Here is a 25753-nt window from a genome sequence, read left to right on the forward strand (position 1 = left end):
TGTCAGTGGGCAGGGTTTAGTGTCAGTAGATGTAGTGACAATTTGCAGTTTGGGAGTCAGTGGGTGTAGTGACAGTATGCAGTGTTTAGAGTCAGTGGGTTTAGTGACAGTTTGCAGTGTTGAGAGTCAATGGATTTAGTGTCAGTAGATTTAGTGACAGGAGGCAGGGTTGAGATTCAGTGGGTTTTGTGACAGTATACAGGGTTTAGAGTCAGTGGGCTGGGTTTAGAGTCAGTGGGCTGGGTTTAGAGTCTGGATTTAGAGTCAGTGGGCAGGGCTTAAAGTCAGTGGATTTAGAGTCAGTGGGCTGGAGGTAATTCCGTTCACAGAAGGGAAGGAGAATGGCGTTAGTGCAGGCTGTGGTATCTGCTGCCTGGCTGGCCAAGGCAATCAGCAGCGCTAAGGCCGGACCGTTGCGGGTCTTGGACTCCTCCTGGTATTTGCCAGAAATGCAGCGGGACGGCAGGAAGGAGTTCAAGGAGAAGCACATCCCCGGCGCTACCTTCTTCGACTTGGACGAATGCAGGGACCGCTCCGCCCCTTACGACCATATGATGCCCGGACAGGAGCTTTTCTCCCGATACTTGGCCAACCTGGGCATCTGCAACGACACCCACGTCGTCATCTACGATGCCAGTGATTTCGGGCTGTACACTGCCCCCCGGGTCTGGTGGATGTTCCGGGCTTTCGGTCACAGCCGGGTGTCGGTGCTGGATGGCGGCTTTATCAATTGGCGCAGGGAGGGTCTCCCGGTCACTTCGGAACTGCAGGACTACCCCGTGGCTGAGTACAAGGCAAAAACCAAACCCCAGGTCAAAAGTTACCAGGAGATCCTGGACAACATCCAGAGCAAACAGTTCCAGCTGGTGGATGCCAGGCCTGAGGGCAGTTTCAAAGGCACCGAGCCTGAACCCAGAGAAGGTTCCTTAAAGAGTTTTGTTTTACTTGTTTTAACCCTCAAAAGAGCTTATTTCAGTATCGCACTCAGATCCTTTATTTAAATTTCTTCCAACATTTCTAAGGTGTTTGCCAACTCTGCTTCCAGTAGTGGGCTAGTATGTATTGCCAATCAGGATTAGCTGTGTGGGGGGGGGAATTGAGACAGTGAAGGGGTGGATATTTCCATGAACTGATGCATTCTGTAATCTGTTGCATTTATTGTAATTTTTGTAATCACTACTTTTAGTTTAAGCTCTGACTTTCATTGCACTTTTACAGTATGTTAGGGTAGTGATAGATTTATGCCGTGTATTTCACAGTCAAAGTTACCAAACATGTTCCCCTAACTTTTGAAAGGCAGACAGTAAATTTAGTCTCGTTACACTGAGGCCCTACTATGAAACGGCTGACCAAGACCACGTTTCATTGTCAAGTTTATTACAAAAGTGCCAATGCTGAATTACAGAAAAACTGATTTAAACAGGCCAAATTACCTGATTTAAACAATCAGATTTTGTATCAGTTCAATACACGTATAGACCGGGTGGTTAAGAAGGTGTTTAGCATGCTTGCCTTCATTGCTCAGACCTTTGAGGATATGAGTTGGGATTTTGTGTTGAGTTGTACAAAGTATTGGTGAGGTAAAAACAACGACTGCAGATGCTGGAAACCAGATTCTGGATCAGTGGTGCTGGAAGAGCACAGCAATTCAGGCAGCATCCGAGGACAGGCAAAATCGACGTTTCGGGCAAAAGCCCTTCATCAGGATTGGTGAGGCCACCTCTGGAAGTCTGTGTCCAGTTCTGGTCTCCCTGATATAGGAAGGATATTATTAAGCTAGGGAGGGTTCAGAAGAGATTTACCAGGATATTGCCAGGAATGGAGGGTTTGAGTTATAAAAGTAGGCTGGGACATTTTTCACTGGAGCATCGGAGGGTGAGGGGTGACCTTATAGTTGTTTATAAAATTATGAGTGGTATACATAAGGTGAATGGCAGGTGTCTTTTCCGTTGGGTGGAGGATTACAAGACTATGGGTCATATTTATAAGGTGAGAGGAGAAAGATTTAAAAAAGACATGAGGGTCAACTTTTTCACAGAGTGGTTGGTGTGTGGAATGAACCTCCAGACGAAGTGGTGGAATTGGGTATAGTTACTTTTAAAAGATATTTAGATAAGCACATGAATAGGAAAGGTTTGGAGGGATATGGACCAGGAGCAGGCAGGTGGGACGAGTTTAATTTGGGATGATGGTCAGCATAGACTGGTTGTGCTGAAGGGTCTGTTTTGTCCAAGACTACCGATGATGTTTGTCCATCTCTGTGATGCAAACATTTAATGGGCAGCATGGTGGCTCAGTGGTTAGCACTGCTGGCTCACAGTGCCAGGGAATGTGTTCGATCCCACCCTTGGGCAACTGTCTTTGTGGAGTTTGCACATTCCCCCCGTGTCTGCATGGGTTTCCTCCGGGTTCTCCGGTTTAGATTAGATTACATTACATTACAGCGTGGAAACAGGCCCTTCGGCCCAACAAGTCCACACCGACCCGCCGAAGTGCAACCCACCCATACCCCTACATTTACCCCTTACCTAACACTACGGGCAATTTAGCACGGCCAATTCACCTGACCTGCACATCTTTGGACTGTGGGAGGAAACCGGAGCACCCGGAGGAAACCCACGCAGACACGGGGAGAACGTGCAAACTCCACACAGTCAGTCGCCTGAGGTGGAAATTGAACCCGGGTCTCAGGCGCTGTGAGGCAGCAGTGCTAACCACTGTGCCACCGTGCTGCCCACTACTCCAAAGATGTGGAGGTTAGGTGAATTGGTCATACTAAATGGCCCATGAGATGTGTAGATTAGGTGGATTAGTCGGGGGAAATGAGGAGTAATAGGGTAGGGGAATAAGTCTAGGTGGGTAACTCCTTGGTGGGTCAGTGTGGACTTGTTGGATGAAATGACCTGTTTCCACACTGTAGGGATTCTATGAACTAGAGAGTGTAAGCAGGAAAGATATTTGAATTCTGATAAACCTCTAATGTTTAAACATCCATTGTTGATACAGACTAACAAACAGTGTTGCAAATGTTTGACTGTATGTTCAGGTTAATAGCATATGTAGTATTAACTTGCTTGTTTGTTTTATGGGAATATCATTACTCATCAACTCACTTCAGATTTTAAACAGTGATATTGAAATTCTCCACTGAAGTGTGATTTAAGAGATCTGAAGGTACAGATTCCGAATTGTCCTGTAACACATTAATCTAGCAGTGAAGGCCCACATCACATATAATGACCACGTTCAGTAATACAGCAACAAATAATTTGTCTTCCATTCCTTTTCTAAGCAACCAGGGTACTACCACTCTGGAAGCTCATTATTATGGCTGGGTTTTCAAACCAAGTAGCTCAGAAATCTACAGCAGTCGGGATAATCTATTCTTGTTGTATGTATAATCCCCCACATTCACCAGGCAGGTTACTCATAGATTAGCAAAAGCAAATGTTAAGGGAGATTCCAAGTGCATTGAAATCTGAAAATTAGGTCCCCCACTGCTGATTCCAAAGAAATCCAGACTTGCACTTGTTTCGTATCTTTCACAAGCACAGGCAATCTTTTCAGCCAGAAAAGTTCTTTTGAAGAATGATCTGCATTGGAAAGTGGCAGATTCAGCAGCGCAGAGTCAATTTCCCCTAAACACAATGCGAGCACAGACCAGATAATCTTTTTGATAATCTTGAGTGAAGGATATATACTGACCAAGACATGTGGATCAGCTCCTCCATTTTTCTTCCAGTAGTGTTAAGGGTGATCAGCCAAGCTCAAAGAATAAAATCCTTTTTTATCCAAAGGGGCAAACACCTCATATTCCAACGCTAAAAACATTAGGAGAGCAGATTGGATAAAGTAAGAGGTTTTGGTTTCAGAAACCTGTTAACTTCTTGCAGGACATTTGAGGAGAAATTGGACAAAAGTTCTGAGAACAATTGTGGTATATTTGCCAGTATGCTAGTGAGATTTGTATAACATTTGACCATTGCGACAGATGTGATTTCCTTGAACTGGATTGGGTTTCCTTCAATTCATACTTTTTAAATTTGTCTTATTTCTCAAGATATTGAACCAGGGCACATCCCCGACAGTATCAGTATCCCCTTTGAGACCTTCATGGATCCAGAGACTCTCAGGATGAAGAGTGAGAAGGAGCTGCAGTGCTTGTTTGAGGATCACAATGTCGACCTGAAGAAACCACTGGTAGGGACGTGTAGTATCGGGATCACTGCCTGTTTTGTTGCCCTTGGTGCCCAAATCTGTGGGAAAGAAAATGTGATGATCTACGATGGTTCCTGGCAAGAGTGGTTCACCCGAGCTGACCCCAGTCACATTATATCGGAGAGAAAGGAGAAAGTCAAATAGGCAGCACTGAAAGCAATGTTTTAGATTGTGCTGTTCCCGTACCAAAATTAGTAGATAATTTGAGAGTCATTCTTAAATTTTATTTGACTAACCAACGAATCTATCTTTTATTGTGTTGGAGGTAAGAGGAGAAGGTCAAGAGAAACCAAGTATTTACTGCCATCCCCCACTATCCAAAAGTAGAGTATTTCTATGAAATGTGTAAAGCGAAGAAGCATTAATTCATATGGAAAAATTTCACCATGTTTCATAAAAGTGAAAATCTTCTTCGGATTTACGAATACGTGTACTAATGTAGGTCTTTCTTAAAAACAAAGTGGCTTGAAGTGAACTTGTGAAAGACAGGGGATAGCTGTACTTGAAAGGTTTGATCTATTCCCTGGTAGAAGGGCCCTGTGAACAATTAGCAAGTGTTCTTCTGGGTACTGAAGGCAACAACAGGTGGCCCTCTTTTGTCATGTTGTTTCAGTCATAGTTTTGTATTTCTCAAATGACGATTTGCCCGGAGACTCGACCTTTTTCACAAGATGCAGCAGGATGGCAGGCAAAAAGAAGCCAACGACAGTTTGTCGAGAACCGCTCTCAGTGCTGAGTCAGTGATAGAAAAGTGATGGGAGATGTGTGACTGTGAAGGGAAATGAAGCCATTTCTTGGGAAAGTTTAGCACCTTCCAGAATCATTCACTGTTTTGTTTCTTGCCATATTTGTTTGGGGCACTACGTTATCATTTCCTGAAGGTGCTTGATGTGCTGAGGCTGAGTGGCCGCTGAGTTTCAAAATGCTTCTCTCAGTGATTTACTCCTTGAATGTGGTGACTGCTCTGTGAAGCCAAGATTTTAAAGTGAGACCAGATGGTTTTTGATGAGTATAGGATGCCAGAAATTGAAATGAGTCTGGCATATCTTTGCTTTCCAAGTGAACTTCTTTGTTTTTGAGTCAATGTTCCTCTTCTTATTAACATCATTAACTGTAAACTCACAGCCTATACAACATCACTTGTGGGTCAAGAGTTAGTTAACTTATGCTGCACCCAAAAGTGTGAGAGAAATAAAGACTACATTTTTGTTCTGTTCTTGATCTAAGCCACTCAACGGAAAACAGAAAACATTTCCCCTCGGCATGGAAGAAATATTGTAGAGGAGAATAAGACTTGGCTGAACTGTGCACCTTGTCTGGACTTGCTTCGTAGAAATTGAGAATGTCTTCAGGGCAAGTGTGTATCTTATCTCCAGTTTTGACTTGTTAAATTGGGAATGCTCCATTGTCAATGACAGTAAAGTTAGTCTGATTGCAGAATAAATAGCAGTGAACAAATCCTGGCATTGCAATGAAACCTGTTTCTTTCAATAACATTCTGAACATTTTCTAGCAGCATGTTCAGCCTTGTTATTAATCTTTATATGCTTAATACATACCAAATGTGCCTCTGTCCTTCTCAATTTACACACAGGCCAAGTATGTTGTAATGTAGATTTAAAATATACATTGGAAAAGGAGATGGAACATTGTACAAAAAAAAAGCCTTCCCTGTACAACTAACTGCGATTAAAAGAAATAATGGTACAGGAGTTGGCCAGTCAATACCAAAGTAATCTATTTTGTTGCTGTAAAAAGTTTCCCTTGGGCGACTTGAAATGTTTAATTAAAATCTTCAGAGTTTCGAAGGATTTTTGTGAGACACGTGTCCAGAATAGTTTTGAGAGAAGCTTAATTCAGACGAATAGTCAAAGAGGGAATGAGGGGATTATATCACTGCATAAATTTGATGAATTGTTGAATGTACTTGAAAATATAGAGGTAGGTTTTATACAATGAGAAGTCAAGCAATCTGAAGTATTCAATCAATCTGTAACAAATAAGCAATTGCAGAGCAACTTGGCTGTGGGCTCAAGTCCCACTCCAGTGACATCCAACACAAAATCTAGACTGATTCTCCAATGCAGCATCCAAGGAGTACTGCACTGCCAGACGTACCCTGTTTCTGGTGAGACATTAAACCAAGGCCCTGACTATGCTCCTAGATCAAACTGAGACGCAAATAAACAATGTTACAGCTTCAGGCCACTGAGAGGCTTGTTAACACTTGTTGTAGATTAATTGTTAATTGTGTCCCTGACCCAAGGAATGCCAATTGTAATCATTTTAATAAAACTAATTCAGTTAAGCAGTTTGATTTGACTCCTTTTTGCATCAAAGATCAGAGATATGAGAAATGGGTTAGACTTTACTGCAGTTCATTTGGTCCAAATGTTATCCTTGTTCTCACAGAATCTGTACAGTGTGGAAACAGGCCGTTCATCCCAACAAGTTCACACCAACCCTCTGAAGAGCATCCCACCAGACCCATCTCCTTATCCTTTCCCTGTAACCCTACATTTCCCATGGCTAACGCACCTAACCTATACATCCCTGAATACTATGGGGCAATTTAGCATGGCCAATCCACCTAACCTGCACATCTTTGGACTGTGGCAGGAAATCTCATTGTATCTCATCTACTCTATATTTTTAAGTACATTAAACAATTCATCTAGCAGACACAGGGAGAATGTGCAAACTCCACATAAAAAGTTGCCCAAGGGTGGAAGTGAACCCAGGTGCCTGGGGTTGTGAGGCACTGGGGTGAACATCTCAGCCACCATTTCATCTCTCAGAACCCAAAGCTTCAAAAGTGCCCCTTCTGAGAGACAGGATTTACAGGCATTTGGAGAGGCAAGTACTCATTTGGGATAGTCAGCATAGTGCAGGAAGTCCATCTTGCGAATTTGATTGAGGTTTTTGAAGGGGTGATCAAGAAAATTGATGAGAGCAGAGTGGTAGACATTGTCTGGCAAGGCCTTTGACAAGGAACTACGTGGTAGGTTAAATCTCATGGGATCCAGGGAGACCTAGCCAACTGGATGCAAAATTGGCTTGACCATAGAAGACACAAGGTGGTGGTAGAGAGTTTTTTTAATACTGGAGGTGTGTGGCCTGAAACCAGGATGAGAATTTAGGAGGTATGGTTAGCAAGTTTGTGGATGATGCCAAGATTGGTGGTATAGTGAACAGTGAAGAAATTTGTCTGGCAATGCAGCAAGATCTTGATCAACGGGTCCAGTGGGCTGAGGAACGGCAGATGGAGTTTAATTTAGATAAATGCAAGGTATTGCATTTTGATGGATCAAACCAGGGCAAGACTTACATAATCAATGGTAGGGTCTGGGGAGCATTATAAATCAAAGAGATTGAGGGGTAGATGTTCATAGCTCCTTGAAAGTCAAGTCACAGATAGACAGATTGGTAAAGAAGGCTTTCAGCATGCTTGCTTTCAAAGGTCAGGGCACTGAGTATAGGAGATGGGATGTCTTAGTTGCAGCTGCTCAAGATATTGATGAGGCCACGGTGGAGTACTGCATGTAATTTTGATAGCCCTACTATAGAAAGGAAACTATTAAACTAGAAAGAGAGCAGAAAAGATTTACCAGAATGCTACCTGGACTGGAAGGTTTTGAGCTATGAGGAGAGGCTGGATAGGCTGAGACTTTTTTCCTGGAGCAGAGGAGACTGAGGGACAACTTGATAGAGGTCCATAAAATCATCAGAGGCATAGGTGCAGTGAAGAACCAACAGCTTTTCCCCATGGTAGAGGAGACTGAAACTAGAGGGCATAGAGGAGAAATACAAAAGGGTCGAGAAGGGCAATTTCCTCGCACAGAGGGTAGTAACTGTCTGGAAAGGACAGCCAGAGTTAATGGTGGAAGAGAGTGCAATTTTGTCATTTAAGAAGCATTTAGATAGGTACATGGATAGGATATTTATGTGAGATATTGTGTTCTATTAACTCACTCACCAGCTTGCTATATTCATTAATACCAGTTCCTGTTCATTCATTCATAACCCTTTACTAGCCTGTTATTTATTATATCACTGTTTCATTCTTTCATTCATAAAACTGCAATTCTGTATTATAGTTTATTATCGCAAGATAGACTAGGACTAAAGCAGTACTTCCAAACCCATTACTGTTCCTTCACACCTTCAACCCTTATCAGACCTATTTACATCAAAAGCTACCTCTGTTAAATATCAGACTACTAACCTATTCAGAACAATGTCAGCCCTGACGTCATGTCTCCAGTACCTACCCGAAACTACGGAAAGAATATATTAATCAGCCCTTACCAACTGTCTCTCAGACCTGAATAGATTACAAAACACCAAACATGTTCCCCAATCAGTATGTACTTGTTAAATACCTTTTAACTGGGCTGTTATCCCTTTAAGAAACTAATTGTCAAAACAGCACTTATGTGAAATTGTATGAATGAATGAAACTCTCAAATTTTAAACATATTTCAACCCAGCTATGGTAATCAGTTTAATATCCTTTAAAGCTTTATTAAGTACATGTACAATTTCTAACTTATTTAGAGCATATAGGCCTAATATTTTTTACTAACATTAACTAACATAAAGGTAAAAGGACTAACATCTCTTAATTGTGCAATCAGATCAGACAGACATCCTTAATCTTAAGAGGAGCAGTAGCCAGCTCTTAGCTCATATTATAACCCATCTCCTGTTTCCCAAGACGGAAGCCCCTCAAACATTTGTGTACCTGAGATAAAACAATGTAACACCATAGTATTGGAATTTTAATACATGTAAGAACTGTGTATAAAGAGGCTTGTAAGAATTGTATTTCAGGATTTTATTGCCGCCTCAAACTTGTGCTAATCCGGTTGCTGAATAAAGAGACTATTTTTGCCACTCAGCGATTTTGGTCTTTATTTGAACATGATCCAACAGGTAGGTGGTGATATGGACCAGAAGCAGGCAAATGGGTCTAGTTTAATATGCCCTAAGAGGGCTTATGAAGGACTTACGTCCAAAAGGTTGACCCTCCTGCTCCTCAGATGCTGCCTGACCTGTTCTGCTTTTCATGCACCACACTTTTCAACTCTGTTCTCCAGCATCTGCATTCCTGACTTTCTCTGATTTGATGCAAAGGGCTTGTTTCCATGCTGGAGACCTCTAAGTAATCAAGCTTTGTGGGACTGAAACAAGAACCAATTTGATCAGAAAGTGAGAGTAGAGCAAGAAGGAATATATTAGTAGCTGAAAGTACAGCAAGGGGAATTGACACTGTTCTCTGCAGCATAGAATATGTATCCTGACAGCCATGATTTGGAGGTGCCTGTGTTGGAACTGGGGTGGACAAAGTTAAAAATGGTACAACACCTGACTGTAGTCCAACAGATTTATTTGGAAGCACTAGCTTTCGAAGCGCTGTCTCTTTGCCACCTGAAGAAGCAGCACCTGAACTGGGAGAATTGGGTGCAAGTTCATTGGGCAATGGCGCCAACATGGGAGAAAGTACAATTTGACCTGTTGAGATTGTGTACACCTGAACTGTGCCTGGACTAATGTCCTAGTGAGCTGCGTAATTAGGGACATGAAAAGTGCTTTAAAATAAACAAGACGTTGAGGGATCAAGCCCACTGCGTGTAGCAAAACAAGGGGTAGAGTCGAAACAGGTGATCAAATTGGTAATATGGGAAATGAAGGTCAAAGAATCGCAGGAAGGCACAGGGAGGAAAAAAATTAACAATGCCCCAACAGTCGAGGTTACATGTCATAAAGATAAGAAAAAGAGAAAACCAAAGGCCTTTTCTGAAGCAAACAAAAACAAAGTATTGGACAAACTTAGCAGGTCTGGCAGCATCTGTAGGGAGTAAAAAAAAGTTCACGGTTTTTAGTTCGGTGACCTTTCAGACTTGAAAGCAGTTCAGAAAAGGTATTTATGCTGATAACACGGGAGTCGGAGGGCAAAGGAGAGATAGAATCCAAAGAGAGAAATAAAGAATAGCAAATAAAGGGATTGTTGATGGTAAACAGGGCGAGAAAAAAAACTAGGTAAGTGATGATGGCCAAAGTCTGCTCCCACGTCTTATGGTTAAACGTTGAAGTAACATTAGCTCCACCCAATCTGATACTGTCATATTAGAGGTTTTCTGCACAGTTCTTGCAAGTTCTGACAAGGAATGCAAACTGTACTAATTGCTATCATACAATAAACCATCTTGAGCACCCGATGCAGAGGGTGGAAGACAAGTCAGAGGATCTCCTCGTGGGTTTGCTCCTGGGCTTGGCCAGGCTGGCCATTAACATGTCCAGGCAGCAGGCCTTGGAGGCAGTCGTTATGGCCGATTGCCTGCTCCTCTTCCGCGGTTACGTTCAGGCCCAGCTGTCCCTTGAGAAGGAGCATGCAGTGTCTACCAATACCCTTAAGGTTTTCAGGGCGTGGAGTGTTTTATTTCCCCCTCTAATTCTATTTTGATTTAATCCGTACCCTCCCTTTCACTTTTTCGTTCACTTGGTTTATTTCTCTTTCTCATCGGTGGTGGTGGCGGGTGGGGGGGGGGTGATTCCGACCTCCCACCGCCAGGGATTGCTGTATGTGGTGTCTGCAGCGCTTTCTTCCCCTGGTCACAGATTAACAACCCTTGGCATTGGAACTTGGGCTTCCCAAAGTAGGAAATTCTGAAGAATAATCACTGGAATCCCAAACGTTAACTCTATCTTATCTGTCCACAGATGCTGCTAGACTTGCTGAGTCTCTCCAGCAATTTCCACCAGGAATAGGAGCAGGAGCCACTTGAATCAGTTCTGCCATTCAATAGGATCTTGACTGATCTGGCATTCCTCAAATCCACTTTCCTGCCTTTTTCCCATAACTCTTGATTCCCTGACTGATTAAGAATCTGTCTACTTCAATCCTAAATATACATGAGGAGTCCAACCCCACAGCTCTTTCCTTACATAAGTGGACCAAACATCTCACATGGAGAAAGTGAGAACTGCAGATGCTGGAGATCAGAGTCGAGAGTGTAGTGCTGGAAAAGCACAGCAGGTCAGGCAGCATCTGAGGAGCAGGAGAGTCGACATTTCGGGCATAAGCCCTTCATCAGCAATGAGGCGGGTGGGATTGGGGAGAGGGAGAAGGTGATAGGTACCTTTGATAGTGTGTGTTTCAATATCTTGTGTCTCTCTCGATGGCAGTTACTCTGACTGATTTTCAAAATGCCAGCCTTTTTTATATCTGAAAATGTGTTGCTGGAAAAGCGCAGGTCAGGCAGCATCCAAGGAACAGGAGAATCGACATTCGGGCATAAGCCTGAAAGAAGGGCTTATGCCCGAACGTTGATTCTCCTGTTCCTTGGATGCTGCCTGACCTGCTGCGCTTTTCCAGCAACACATTTTCAGCTCTGATCTCCAGCATCTGCAGCCCTCACTTTCTCTCGATGCCTTTTTTATATCCCCAACATTGGATTGTCTCATTGGTTCAGTGTGGCAAAACAATAAATTCAAACTCAATTGGGTTTTAGTATCCTGGGGTATAATTTAAATTGATTGGTTAAATTATAATTGTTGTCAAAACAGCAACCAAGTCAGGTATTTATTTCAGTCAAATGTTACATATTTTCAATTTCCATTTTACTCTTAGACTGCTCTTGTAAGCTCTCAGTGCAGAACAGCATTCACACTCTGTTAAAGGTACAGTACACGCCTTCAACTTCATAACATTAGGTTAGGATATCTGGTCAGGATGTGCAAGTTGGACCGAAGTGTCTGTTTCCGTGCTGTATATCTCTATGACTCTTTGTGTCCTTCCTGACTTGTTATAACATTTTCTGACTTAATTGCACCATATAGAATAATAGAAGTATATCTCACAGAAAGAGGACCTACAACCAATATGATTGGTCATCAACGAATCTGCTTATATGGTACTCATTAACTGCCTTTCGTTTGATCTTCCATGGGGTGAGTGTGACATTGGTATGGCCATCATTTGTTGCACCTCCCCAGTTGCCCTCAAATTTATTGGCTGTCTCGGCCATTTCAGACACAGTTAAAAATTAACTACATTGCTCAAGGTCCATGAAAGGCTGGTAGATTTCTTTCCATTGACTTCACATTCTCCCCAAAGTGGTGATACAGAAATAGATATAAGTCCTATCTATTGTCCAGTTTTACAGGATTTTGGAGAGATCAAGCTGGAGTTGTTTATGTAGCTTTGGTCTTGTTACCTAAGGAAAGAACTTCCATGCCTTGGATGGACTCAGACAGAGCTTTATTGGACTGAATCCTGGAACGGTTGGGTTGTCCTAGCAGAAGAGATTCAGTGAAATGGGTCTATATTTTTTGGCATTTTAAACAAAAAAATGGTGATTTTATATCAATAAATTTTAAAATTCAGAGACTTAACAAGGTGGAGGCTCTGAGGCTCTTTCCCCTGACTGGAGGTTATCCTCTCCAGAGCTAGAACAGGGGTGGTCACCCATTTCGAACTGAGGATCAAACCTACCACAGCAAGTGAATTTGAATTCAGTTAACAAAATTAGGAAAGGAAGCTTCTCTCAGTAATGGTGACCATTAAATGATTGATTGGTATCAGAAACAATATCTGGTTCACTAATTACCTTGAAGGAAGGGAATCGTCTGTCTTTACCTGGTCTGGCATGTATGGGACTGCAATGTGGTAGATACTTGACAGGTTGTGACTGCATTTGACTCTGCAAAACCCAAGAATAAATGGTTTCTGTGAGGCTAATTCTCAAATGTTTTTTGGTGGAAAGAATTCCTTTCAATTGGTCTAGTAATCACAGAACTCTCTAAATTATCCTTGTGCAGCTCTAACTGCTCCTTCATCTGAACTGCCCTCCTTAGCCAATCAGGTACTGTGGTTACAAAAGCAGGCCAGAGATTGGGAATTCCACACAAATAAGTCGCCTTCTATTGACCGTTAGGTCAGGAGTGTGATGGAGTGCTCTCCATTTACCTGGATGGGTGCAGCTCCAACAACACTCAAGAACCTTGAGACCATCCATGACAAAGCAGCCTGCTTGATTGACACCCCATTTCCAATTCTCAATCTTCACTCCCTATGGTCCCAACACACTGCAGCAGTAATTTGTACCCTGTACCCAACGCACTACAGCAACTCAGAATTGACAGAATTGTTATGGCACAGAAGCAGGCCATTTGGCCCGTTTTATCTGCACTGTGCCTTCGCCAATGTGCATACCTTCCAGACCTTTGACCCCTACAACCTAGAAGGACAAGGGCACAAGCATGCACAAGAGGAACACCATCTGCAAGTTCCCTTGTAAGCCACTCACAATCTTGACTTGGAACTATACATCATTGTTCCAGGTACAAATTCATAGAACTCCCCTTCTAAAAGAAATGTGTGTGTGCTCAGCGTTTGAACGTAAGGAGTAGGAGTAGGACATTTGCCCACTCTATCATAAACTTCTTCATTCAATAAGATTTTTGCTGATCTTGCCCTGAACTCCATTTAATTGCCAAGCCATCTCCCAACCTATGACTCCTTTATTGATCAATAATCTGTTGAACTCTTATATCTGGCAAAGAAACTACGAGTCGACACTTAACAGTAATAAATGATAATATTTATTTATTTAACACAATTAATAGTATCAAAACAAAATGCACTATAAACTAACAATTTACACTATAAATCTAATCAACTATCTTGTGCTCTAACTTAACTGTGGATGATCATATATCACCACACTAGATCTTGATCTTGATCCATGTGGTGATGATTGTCTGGTCGTCTTCTCGTGGTGGTCCCAGGGGTGATTTCTCTTCTTGGTGTTTGGTCTTGAGTTACCGCTCCAAGGGTGGTGTTGCAGAGATTCTTATACTTAGTAGTTGTTTGTGCCCTTTTAGGAGGGTCTCCAGTGTCCTCTAAAAGATCAATCATGACTTGATCACCCTGATCGATTGGACCCAACCAGGCGTTAACATGTCGATGGCAGGGTGATCCTTAGGCATCCATTTCTGGAGGTGTTGTCCTCTCCAAATAAGGGTACGAGGCGTCCACGTGTCTCGCAAACAACCCGATATTCCGATTGTCCTGGGGATGGCATTCAGACTGATTCTGTTCAATTCAAATTCAAGTGTACTTTATATTGTTTGCAGCTGCTGTGTCAGTTGCTACACTGTCTATAGCTGCAGCTGTTTGGATTCTGTAGCTTGTTTATTCTAGAGTATTAGAGCACAGTCACTTTTGGTCAAGGCTTGTCTCAATTTCCCAGCATGCCTCATTTATTGTCTATTTTTCATAAATTCATCATTTTAAGTGGCCCATCTAGCCACAAGTCTATCACAGACTCAAATGTACTCAATAGTACAAACTCCACTGCTATCACAGATAGAGAATAGGTCAAATCTGTATGCAGCATTCTTGGTGTGTTCCCAGGTTGGCAAGGCCATGCTTGGAGTACTGTATACAGTTCTGGTTGCCTTGCTATAAGAAGGATGTTGTTAAGTTGCAGAAAAGATTTACAAGGATGTTACCAAGACTGGATAGAGTTATACGGAGAGGCTTGACAGGCTGAGACTTTTTTTTTAACTGGAGTGTAGGAGAATGAGGGCTGACCTTGTGGAGATTTATAAAATCATGCAGGGCACAGATAAGTTGAATAACAAAGGTCTTTTTCCTAGGGTAGGGCACTTCAAAATTGGAGGGCATAATTTTTAACGTGAGAGCAGAAAGATTTAAAAGGGATCTGAGGGGCAACTTTTTCACACAGTGGGTGTTTTTTAAGTAGAAGGAACTGCCAGAGGACGTGGCAGGTGTAGGTACAGTTACAACATTTAAAAAACATTTGGACAGGTGCATGAAAGGAAAAGTTTAGAGGATATGTGGCAAAAACAGACAAATCCATCACTGAATCCCCCACTGTCGACATCCTTGGGCTTATCATTGACCAAAATTCAACTGGACTCACCACATAAACACAGTCGCTACAAGAGCAGGTCAGAGACTAGGGATACTGCAGCAAGTAAGTCACTTCCTGAGACCCCAAAGACTATCCACCATCTACAAGGCACAGGTCAGGCATCTGATGGAATACTCCCCACATGCCTGGATGGGTGCAGCTCCTACAACACTCAAGAAGCTTGACACCATCCAGGACAAAGCAACCTGCTTGACTGGCACCACATCTACAAACATTCAATCCCTCCACCACCAGCACTCAGTAGCAGCTGTGTGTACAATCTACAAGATGCAGTGCAGAAATTCACAGAAGATCCTTAGACAGCACCTTCCAAATCCATGACCACTTCCATCGAGAAGGACAAGGGCAGTAGGTACTTGGGAACACCACCACCTGCAAGTTCCCCTCCCAGCCACTCACCACCTGCAAGTTCCCCTCCCTGCCACTTGGAAATACACTGCCATTCCTTCAGTCATTGGGTCAAACTCCTGGAATTCCCTCCCTGCCGCATTGTAGGTCAACCCACAGCAAGTGGACTGCAGCGATTCAAGAAGGCAGCTCACCACCACCTTCTCAAGGGCAAATAGGAATGGGCTACCAATGCTGGTCAGCCAGCAATGCCCAAGTCCCACAAATGAATCTAAAAATGGGACGAGTTTATTTTGGGAATCTCGATGTGCATGAATGAGTTGGACCGAAGTGTCTGTGCTGTATGACTCTATCATTCCAAGTGTCCTGCGTATTTGTAGCTACTTCATACAAATATGTAGGAGCCATTCAGCCCTTCAGTCCTGTTCTACCAATTGATTAGATCATGGTGTACGGCTATTTTTTAGGTAATTTTGAGAAGGTATTCTGATATTTTGACTCCTTCAATGAATTTGGGATTGTGATATATCGAAAAGGTGAGATGGAATATCCAGGGACTTGAGGACTCTAACAGTGTGGAGAAATGGAAGGGTAGATTGCTTAGACAGTGAAATCAGAGTATAATTGAGAAGGATCACTCTTTCTGACCCTAAAGCTCTTTTGTTCTGATATAACAATCAGTAACTATCAAATGGACTAATTCCAAAATAAACATATTAATGCCTTGGTTGTAGTGCTGGCATCAAGTTTGCACGAACACACTAACAGTGATGTTGTATTCAGAGAATCAAACCACCTTAGCAATGGAAGACTGAAAAAGGTCTGGAAGATGAAATATATGGTCACATAGACTGAGCTATGGAACAGGTCATGAGCCTGTCTCCAGAAGCTGTAATTGAGTGGCACCTCCTCACATCTAGCGTGTAATGTGGCAAGACACTCACCTGCTCTCACTGCCTGCCACATTCCTTTGGGAAACATTTACAGACTGCGAATTAAATTGTTCAGCCAGATTATGAACTCGTCTTCACATGGCCATGAAATCCTTAAGTGGGACATGAACCCAGAACTTCTGACCCAGAGATAAAAGCTCTATCCACTACAACACAAACAAACCTGCTGTTATTTTGCTGAATTTCCCTTTAAATTTCCCAAATGCTCCATTTGACAATGAGTTCCATATTCGAACTGCTTTGCTGTTTAATTCCCTGTTGGATTTATCAGTGACTATCACATCAGTCACATTTAATCAGGAACATGTTCTCTACATCTTATGTTTGAAAATTAACTGATCAGTATTCATGGTAGTTACATATCTGTGAGTTAATGTGAGTCTTGTTTGCTTCCACAGAGGAGTATCGGAAGAAAGAGGCTGCAGATCACACAGAGGAAAATCTCCAGTACATACCCAGTGCCAGATTCCTGACTGAGAGCAATGTGACTAAACAGGTGAGTGTTTCTAACACGTCAGTTTCTCACCATCTCCCACGTGTGTCGAGGTTTTGCAGATTGAAAGCCAGCTCAAAAACGTCTTGACTTTGTTGATAGCACTGGATTCTGAAGCTGCGTTAGACAAGGCTGGACAAAGGACTGGACCCATAAGAATGTGTCAGTCGTGGTTCAGTGGGTCACACGCTCACCTCAAAGTCTCAGTCTAGAAACTTGCCGCAATATTCAGACTGAGGGACTGCTGCATTGTCAGAGGTTCAGCCTTTTGGATATGACCTTCAACCAAGGTGCTGGCTGCCTTCTCAGGTAAAACATCGCAGGGCTGTATTTTGAAGAAAGGCAATGGAGTGCTGCCAGTGCCAATGCTTATTCCTCAACCAATATCATTAAAACAGATGGTCAGCCCTTTCTAAACAAAAGGAGAAAGACTTTCATTTTTATCGTGCTTTTCATCACTACAACCAGTGAAGTAATTTCTGAAGTGTGCGTCTCTGTTGTAATGACGGGAACATGGCAGCCAATTGAAACACAGCCAGATCCGACAGACAGTAGTGTAACAATAACCAGATCATGCGCCTTTGTGATGTTGAGTGAGGGATAAATATTGGCCAGGACACTGGGGCGAACACGTGTTCTGCAGGACCTATGGGAAATTAGACAAATGTGGGAGTAATGATATCACATGATGACCTAAATGGCCTCCTTCTGCTGTATGATTCTGCGATTCTGTGAATGGTGTTGTAGAAATATAAAGCTGTTTCGTCCTTCAGTTTAGCACACAGGCTGCCAGACAAAACTGATGCGGAAATTAACTCTCAATATAAAATCTTAATTTTTAAAAAAAAGTTAACTTTAGGTCTTGAATTATTGTCGAGGAAGGAAAGCAAAGGATTGCCCAGAGAAAGGGGAAGTGAAGAAGGAAGAGAAGAGCATACTCACAGATAATGACTTTAGAAAGCTTGAGAGAGAATATTTTGGGGCATCCTAACCTTGGCCTTTGCTGAAGAGTGGACCAGCAGGCTTCAGTTGTTGGGGAGAGATCAGATCACTGCATCACAAACCCTGTAAGCAGTGCCAAGCTCAAGACCTGCCTGCAAAATCTAGTAATCACATACTTAAAACCTTGTGTTCTCTTTTTCTGTGTTTCACATCAACATACAAATATTTGTGTCAAGCAGAGTAAATATTGCATCATACCAGATTACTTGCGCTTATTACTAGAATGCCATGTCTAACACGGTCTCCCCAAACCTTCTCCCTCTGTGACTCTATTTAGAGATTTGAATATTGTTGCAAACTCTCCACAGGAAATAAGATTAGATTAGATTCCTACAGTGTGGAAACAGTCCAGTCCACACCGACCCTCCGAAGAGTAACCCACCCAGACCCATTTCCTTCTGACTGATGCAGCTAACAGAATAGGCAATTTAGCATGGCCAATTCACCTGGCCTGACATATTTGGACTGTGGGAGGAAACCCATGCAGGCATGGGGAGAATGGGCAAACTTCACACAGACAGTTGCCCAGGGCTGGAATCGAACCTGGGACCCTGGTGCTGTGAGGCAGCAGTGCTAACCACTGAGCCACCGTGCCACCCCATGTGAGGAGATGTGAGCGCAGGATCTTGTTAGATAGGGAGCACGGTTGTTCCAACTCAGTTCGAGTTTCTTGCTGCCAAACAGCTCCCAACCTCCCCTTAGGGTTTCAGATCACATTTGGGATACCCTGGTCTAACAAGTACCACCACTTATGAAACCTTTAGCTCCCAGTCACATCACAGTTTCATTCATGAAAAGGAACATTCTGAGATGTTTTGACTCTTTTTCTTCCAGTCCACCACAAACCATCACAATGAGCAAAGCCATCTTGCTGGTTGATCCAGTCAGATAGACCAGGAATGCTAGATTTCAAGCCTAGTCTTTGCTGATCTTTGGGGTGGCTACCATTCACTGTGGTGCCCCTGGCGCTAAGGTTCCAGCTCCTTTGCACTATCCAGAAAAACACATTGGATGACACCTACATTTGAAGAAAGGCACCTCTCAGAGTGTAGCATCCCCTCAGTACTGCACGGGACCGTCAGCCTTGATCTTGGAACAAGGATGGGCAATAAATGCTGACCAGCCAGCAATGCTAACATCACATAAATGAATAATTAAAAAAGAACACCTACGTTTGGACATCAAGTATGGATGAAATTGGGCAGAGTTGCTACCCCTGTTCCCTCTGTGTGATCTTCACATTCATTGTTAAAATTCTTTTCACAAAGAATGACAGTGAGTGAGATGGGATGAAAACTTAGCCTGAATAATTAATGTCCCTGCCCCGCATCCTCCCTCCCCTTGTTAAAACTACAATTTTTATAAATAAGAAATAAAAAATAAATAAAAAGATTAACCATCGCAGCCGTCATCCCCAGTGTACCCACTCTATTGTTACACAGCTCAGAATTAATTCTTGCTATATAAAGTTATCTCTGGCCTCACTGAGTCACAATATTCTGGATTCAAGTCTGATTGCAGAACCTGGATGCAAAGATCAGGGTTGATGCATTTATCTCTCTGATCCCCTTAACAGCCTCATTACATCGTGATAGAATGTTCAGAGATATTTTTCTCTTATAAGTGCTATCCGAATGAAACTGTAGTGATAGGAGCATACAATGGGTGAGGCATCCTCAATCTGGCTCCATGATGTTTCTTCAGCATCAGGGAATGCTGTAATAGGGAAATCTCATTTCATCTGGCCTCATGTAATAGCAACCTAAAGGTATTACTGCCATAGTCCTGCCAGACCACAGGGCTGCTCTCTCATTAGAGAGACAGAGACAACTGGTGGTGGTTTAATCTGAGGGTCACCATACCTCAGGTAAGGAGAATGGTTGTAAAGGAGAGCCCTTCATAATATCTTCAACCGATGCAGAAATTGAAGCCACACTGTTAGCATTGTTCTGCATTGCAAACCAGCTACCCACTCCAACCAACTTCTTAGTAACAGTATATTTGATAGAACAGTCCTTGTTCCCATAGTTGCAAACTAATGTTACATTTAATATTCAGTCTGGGTATTCAGGAACCCAGTGTGAAAACTGAATGTTGTCTTTATCTAATGTGAAACAATTTTAGGATTGGGACTGCACTCCAAATCTTAGATTCCCTACAGTGTGGAAGCAGGCCATTTGATCCATTGAGTCTACACCAACTGCCCGAAGAGCATCCCACCTAGACCCACGCTATTCCCTGTAACCCCATATTTCTCCTGGCTAATTCACGAAGCCTGCACCTCCCTGGACACTTTGGGCAATTTAGCATGGCCAATCTGCCTAACTTGTACATCTTTGGACTATGGGAGGAAACTGGAACATCTGGAAAGAAACCCACGCAGACACAGGGAGTATGTGCAAACTCGGCACAAACAGTCCCTGGAGGCTGGAATTGAGCCCAGGGTGACAGGGTGAGGGTACTGTAAGGCAGCAGTGCTAACCACTGAGAAGCATGTAGCTCAAAGGGTTCCAAACAGGTGATTTCACTCCAGCACAGTTCAAGAGCAGTGCCGGACTGCACTGGAGTGAGATCACCTGATTCAGTACACTGGTATCTGGGCTATTTGCTCCAACAAGGACAATATTAATTAGCAAAGAACCAAAACGAACTCCAGGATCTGTTTTGGACCATATCAATATTGAGTCATAGTGACAGCAAGTCACATAAGGCTTATTCTTCACTACCAGCAAATCTCCTGAGACATTTCACATTGAGGTTGTATATTTACAAGAACAGTAATGTGCAAAGTAATATGATAAGGAACAATGGTTAATGCACATTGAGGGTATATGTGAGTTCAGCAATAATGGGATAGAGTGAAACAGCATATTCTATGGCTGGTATATGTTATTAAACAAAGTTAACAAGCCAAGAGAATTGCATGTTGAAGTACTTAATATAGCAGACACAATACTACTACTAAGTTCCACTGAGAGGAAAATTGTCATCAGGTCTTTATGTGCATCTGGTTGCATTGATTACTATCTTTCTTTTGTCTTGTTTGTATTCATTTTTAGTCAGACTGTTGTGGGAAATTGATGTATGGTTCAATCTACTCGAGCAATTCACTCTCACCCTGTCATTCTCACCCTGCTCACCTCCATTGTGAAGATTGATAGCTCCTGACTCTGGGAGGTTGATAGCTTGCTGTTCTCCCCAAAGACTTCCCTGTCTGTCAGAACTATGTGTTTTTCTAAGCTTTTCAAATATCGGAAGTTGGTATTATTTATATTTATAAAGGTTAAATTAAAATCACTGTAGTCCTGCTGTCTCATTATAGAGAGATAATTGGTATTGGTTTAATTTGAGGGTCACCACACCTCAGAAAAGGGGAGGGATTGGGGAGGAGTGTCCTTATAATAAACTCAGCTGGTGCAGGAATTGAACCTACGTTGTTGGTGTCACAAACCAGTCTTCCACCTAATTACTTATATACATATAAGCCATAATATGTAATTGTAGGTGTTCTAACCCAATCCCATGGTCCTGCAAGGATTGAGCAAATTGGAAATGGGATCCTTAGTGGGATCAGTGAAGGAACTTTGAGGAAGTTACCAGGGTTCAAAGTAGTTGCAGCCTGTTCTTAGATCAAGAAGAACTACAATGAATCCCAGAGCTGTTAAACATAGATAGGGTTTAGGGAGTGCGTAGGGGAGTCCTGAGATGGCCAGGAGAGTCACATTTAGCAAATTAAGGTCTGTTAGAACTGGGGGAAATTGCTGAAATTTGACAGTAGGTGAGTACATAGTCCAGGAGTGAAGGAATATGTGGAAAAGTGTGGAATATGTGGAAACGGCAGTAATCCCATTCAGACTGTTGGGTCTTAACTCCCATTCCTACCTCTGTTGTCAACTGGTATCCATCTTTATGAACTGCCTTCAAATAATTTATTGAGTTTAGAAGCAAGTTGCAGCATTGTCACAGTTTGTCTTCTTAAACAAGTCAGACTTTTTTAGTTGACTCCAACAAATACCAGACTGGAAAGCTTGCAAAACTTGCTTAAAACTGATCCTCTGGGATAAGGTCTGTACGGGATTCTGAAGGAGACTGGAGCAATAGGGTGTATGACCATGCCTTAGAGGCTTCTTTGAAACAGAGTACAGTTTGGAAATAACCTATGGCCTCCATCGGGGCACCAGTATCAGAGGGGACTCAAACCAAAAGCAGGGAGACTCTACAGAGTGTAACAGTACTGTGCCTTTAAGAGAGATATGTTCTGTGCAGTTTCTCTTGTAGAGAGATATTGTCACAATGGTTAAGAGATGTCTGTTTCACGCAGACGTTTGGTAAACAGCTTTGAGTAATCCCTGGCTTTTTTTAAAAATTAGACAAAAGAAGCATGAGTGGGTCGGGTTAGGGCTCAATCAGACCAAGGAACGTTTTTAGTTTTGCTTTCAGTTCATGATAGGTTCCTGCTACTGCTAAAATAACACCTTGAGTTCTCTGCTACTCGAGTTTTAGAAAAGAGGTTTCCTTATAAAAAGAGGCAGAGTGTTTCTTTCAGTCTTCATTCTGATGGACTGGTGAGAGACAGTATGTGAAAATCTTAACTGTTTGCTAAATTACTTTACCAAGGGTGTGTTTATGGAATACTGTCTATTTGAAACAGTTGATAATGAATAGTTATGTGATATATTATCTTGTTAAGTATTTCAATAGAGTTAAATTTATAACAATTCTTATGCTTTGAATAATTGTGTTGTAAAAAAATGTGTTTTGATTAAAGTCTGTCTAGGCTACTCGTCTAGTGGACATCTCGAAATAGGATTGTATGCTTCCCTGTAAATAAATATGTAAGATAGGGCCTAGGCTTTCTCCTTCCTATATTTTGAGGGGGATGGGGTGTCTGATCTGGTCCATAATAAGAGATGGCAGCATAAATATCTGGTGTAGGATTGAAGACCAGCACTGGCCATTAGAAGGACAGAAGTTGACCCCATTGTGATGATTGTGGCGAAGTTGGTGGAGGAAGATGTTTAGCGGGTGAAAGCATTATTGACCCCAAAGATGGAATTTTCTGTTTGTTATGGACCAGACCAGACCCCTTCAAAATATTTCAGGTAAGTAGCCTAGACTCTAACCTTTTCTTATGTTAAGGATAAATGTGAAATGCTCTGTTCCAGGTGCAATATGGCTGCTCAAACTATTCGATGTTAAGCAAAAAGAGTCGATAAAGTGTGGCGCTGGAAAAAGCAGAGCAGGTCAGGCAGCATCTGAAGAGCAAGAGAGTCGACATTTCAGGCACAACCCTTCATCAGGGCTATTAAGCAAAAACACAATTTATTTAAACCCTATAGTTAAAATACAAACAAAAGTAAGACAAACTTAGAATAACAACTCTGGTGAAAAACTTAACAAAATACTAGATACTATTACTAATTAACTATTCCAATATAGCAACATCCCATAAATACATTCCTTGGCAAAGAGGCAAATTCAGACACAGATTCTTACAGTTATCCAGTCCAGAAGGAAAAGAAATTGAGACAAAATCCAAAAAGAATAGCAGCATTGAACTATATGACTCCATGACTATGAAATAAAAGTTTCCCACTCTGTTGAGACCCTAAAAGCTTCTGAAGCTACTGAAAAACCAAAACTCAGAAATTCTGATCTGGGGGACCTGGCCCCACCCATTCAGCCTGCATTTAAAAACAAACCCATGACCTCTCAAGCTGTTTTCTGAAGTGGTGTTAACTAGCCAGCTCTGAACCTCTCATTCAATCTCTCTCTTAAAAGAAATCAGGACAAAATAACCTCTTAAAGCCACAGCGTTGTCACATGCTTAACTTATAAAATCCTCTCCAGGGATGTTGGTGGATAGGATCCTGGTTCTTCCTGGGATTGCAATCTGTTTGAATTTTGAAGGAAGAAAATAACCAAGTCTTTAGAGACAAGCAGGAATTAAAACAATTTTTGTTGTCTCTGGGAATCAACATTGCAGCTACATGGAAGACAAAAATATTTAATATCCCACAATTCCTTGTCTTTATCACTGATTCTAACCCCACCCTCTGACATCATCAACTGTATGGCTGTTAAGATTGCAGCTCACCATCTTTCACTTTTCTGTATCTTATTCCCATCTAGTACAGTTTTAGTGCTAGTGTCAATCTGTATTCCTCCTGAAAGTTTGGGTTGATGTCTTGCCAGGCCAGTAGAACTCAAAATTCTGAAAGAGCATAGTGAAAAACAGAAATAGCTCCATTCTGACCAGTTTTGTTTTATCCAGGGCATGCTCACAGACCCAGAAATTGCACATTAATGTTTCAAGATGAAAAATAAATCTAGCTTGAACCAATTTAGAGTGATTTAAGTGTCCAGACTACATTGCAAATCAAGTTGTCACCAGACAATGAAATACTAGTGTAACATTTTAGCATTATTCTGTCCCGAGGTTAAAAGTTCAGTACCGTGTTCATTCCTGAGCTGAGTTTCTTACCCATATCCTCTCCATTGCTAAGCTATTTACTTCCACAGTGAAGAAACTGAACTCATGCTGTTGGCATTGCTGTGCATTATAAAGGAGCTGTCTAGCCAATTGAGCAATCCAACCCGCTGAAGGACAATGTGCAGTTTTGTTCTCCTTACCTCAGGAGGGATGTTACTGCCATAGATGGGGTGCAATGAAGAAGACTCACCAGCCTTTTCCCAGGATGTAGCAGAAATGTATCTTCTAAACCATTGAAGCAAGACTTCACTACTCATTTTATGGTTCTGTTCCTGAAAAAAAACTGCAAGTGAATTATAGATTCCCATGAGAAAAAATGTTATAATGGGAGTTACATTTCTTCAGAGATTTTCTGCCCAGAATTCCAGTGTACAATGTTGAAATACTGTAATGTCCATATATCTTAATGTACATTCCTAGCTGTCTTTTAGGGAAAGGAACTGCTGTCCTTACCTGGTCTGGCCTGCAAGTGACTGCAGACCAGAACAATGTGGTTGAATTTTAACTGCCCTCTGGACAATTAGGGTTGGCCAATAAATGCTGGTCTGGCCAATAATGTCAACACTGTATAAATGAATTTCAAAAACTCTCGTCCTCTCTACTTTGTTTTTCCCGTTAAAGATATTCATGACCAGAATCTATCTCCTAAAGTGAGTCAGTACTTGGCTTTATAATAATTTTTAAACTAATTTTCTAATGAACCTCAGGAGCAGATGTGACTTGAAGTTGAGCCTCCAAGTCCAAGGGTAGGGATACTACCAGTGAGCACAATAATATTTCTGTGAAGTAACTTGGGACATCGTCTCACATGAGTTAGATAAAGCTGTTGCTTTTCCATGTTCCCAGCATTTGCAGGAAACACTCTTTTTGCAGTATTGTATTTGAATTTTGTGCAAGAGTTGCATTAACTGGTGCCATGCCTTTTGTGACCAGAGCCATCAAAGCAATTAAAAAAAAAAATTGTTTGGCAGTGTGCAGCCAGCACTTTACAGGGAGCAAGCAAATGGTAAAACTGCAGTTCCCGGCCAGAGTGTTAATCGGCAAGGTTTGGTGGCAGTGGGTTTAGTGACAGTTGACAGGGTTTAGTGTCGGTGGGTTTACTGACAGTGTGCAGTGTTAAGAGTCAGTGGGTTTAAGTGACAGTAGGCAGGGTTTAGGGTCAGTGGGTTTAGTGACAGTTTGCAGTGTTTAGTGACAGTGGGTTTAGTGACAGTTTGCAGTGTTGAGAGTCAGTGGGCGTAGTGACAGTATGCAGTGTTCAGAGTCAGTGGGTTTAAGTGAC

General features: G+C 42.2%; 2 protein-coding genes and 1 long non-coding RNA gene across 4 annotated transcripts in view; 2 read left to right on the forward strand and 1 right to left on the reverse strand.

Moving 5' to 3' along the window:
- Positions 1 to 25753, forward strand: part of LOC122542260 (uncharacterized) — a 73775-nt gene that overhangs the window by 24189 nt on the left and 23833 nt on the right. The window contains exons 3-4 of the mRNA XM_087978313.1: positions 16882 to 16979; positions 17079 to 17285. Coding sequence (XP_087834439.1) covers positions 16882 to 16956 — 75 coding nt within the window. The 3' untranslated portion in view covers positions 16957 to 16979; positions 17079 to 17285. The remainder of the gene's footprint in view (positions 1 to 16881; positions 16980 to 17078; positions 17286 to 25753) is intronic.
- Positions 1 to 25753, reverse strand: part of LOC148141231 (uncharacterized) — a 43660-nt gene that overhangs the window by 1176 nt on the left and 16731 nt on the right. Inside the window, exons 2-3 of one of the 2 annotated variants that reach the window (XR_015752566.1) lie at positions 24612 to 24743; positions 20125 to 23871 (exon numbers count right to left, since the gene is read on the reverse strand). This is a non-coding gene — a long non-coding RNA (uncharacterized LOC148141231). Of the gene's footprint in view, positions 1 to 20124; positions 23872 to 24611; positions 24744 to 25753 lie in introns of those variants that run through there. The other variant, XR_015752567.1, reaches the window with a different exon arrangement.
- On the forward strand, positions 176 to 9118 carry LOC148141232 (3-mercaptopyruvate sulfurtransferase-like). The gene is made up of 2 exons (XM_087978311.1): positions 176 to 921; positions 4061 to 9118. Exons 1-2 carry the CDS (start codon positions 342 to 344, stop codon positions 4360 to 4362), a joined length of 882 nt encoding a protein of 293 aa, XP_087834437.1. The 5' UTR covers positions 176 to 341; the 3' UTR covers positions 4363 to 9118.

Source organism: Chiloscyllium plagiosum, unplaced genomic scaffold, assembly GCF_037043375.1.
Source record: "Chiloscyllium plagiosum isolate Xiang-an unplaced genomic scaffold, Cpla_swu_hap1 HiC_scaffold_33, whole genome shotgun sequence".
NCBI classification, from domain to species: domain Eukaryota; kingdom Metazoa; phylum Chordata; class Chondrichthyes; order Orectolobiformes; family Hemiscylliidae; genus Chiloscyllium; species Chiloscyllium plagiosum.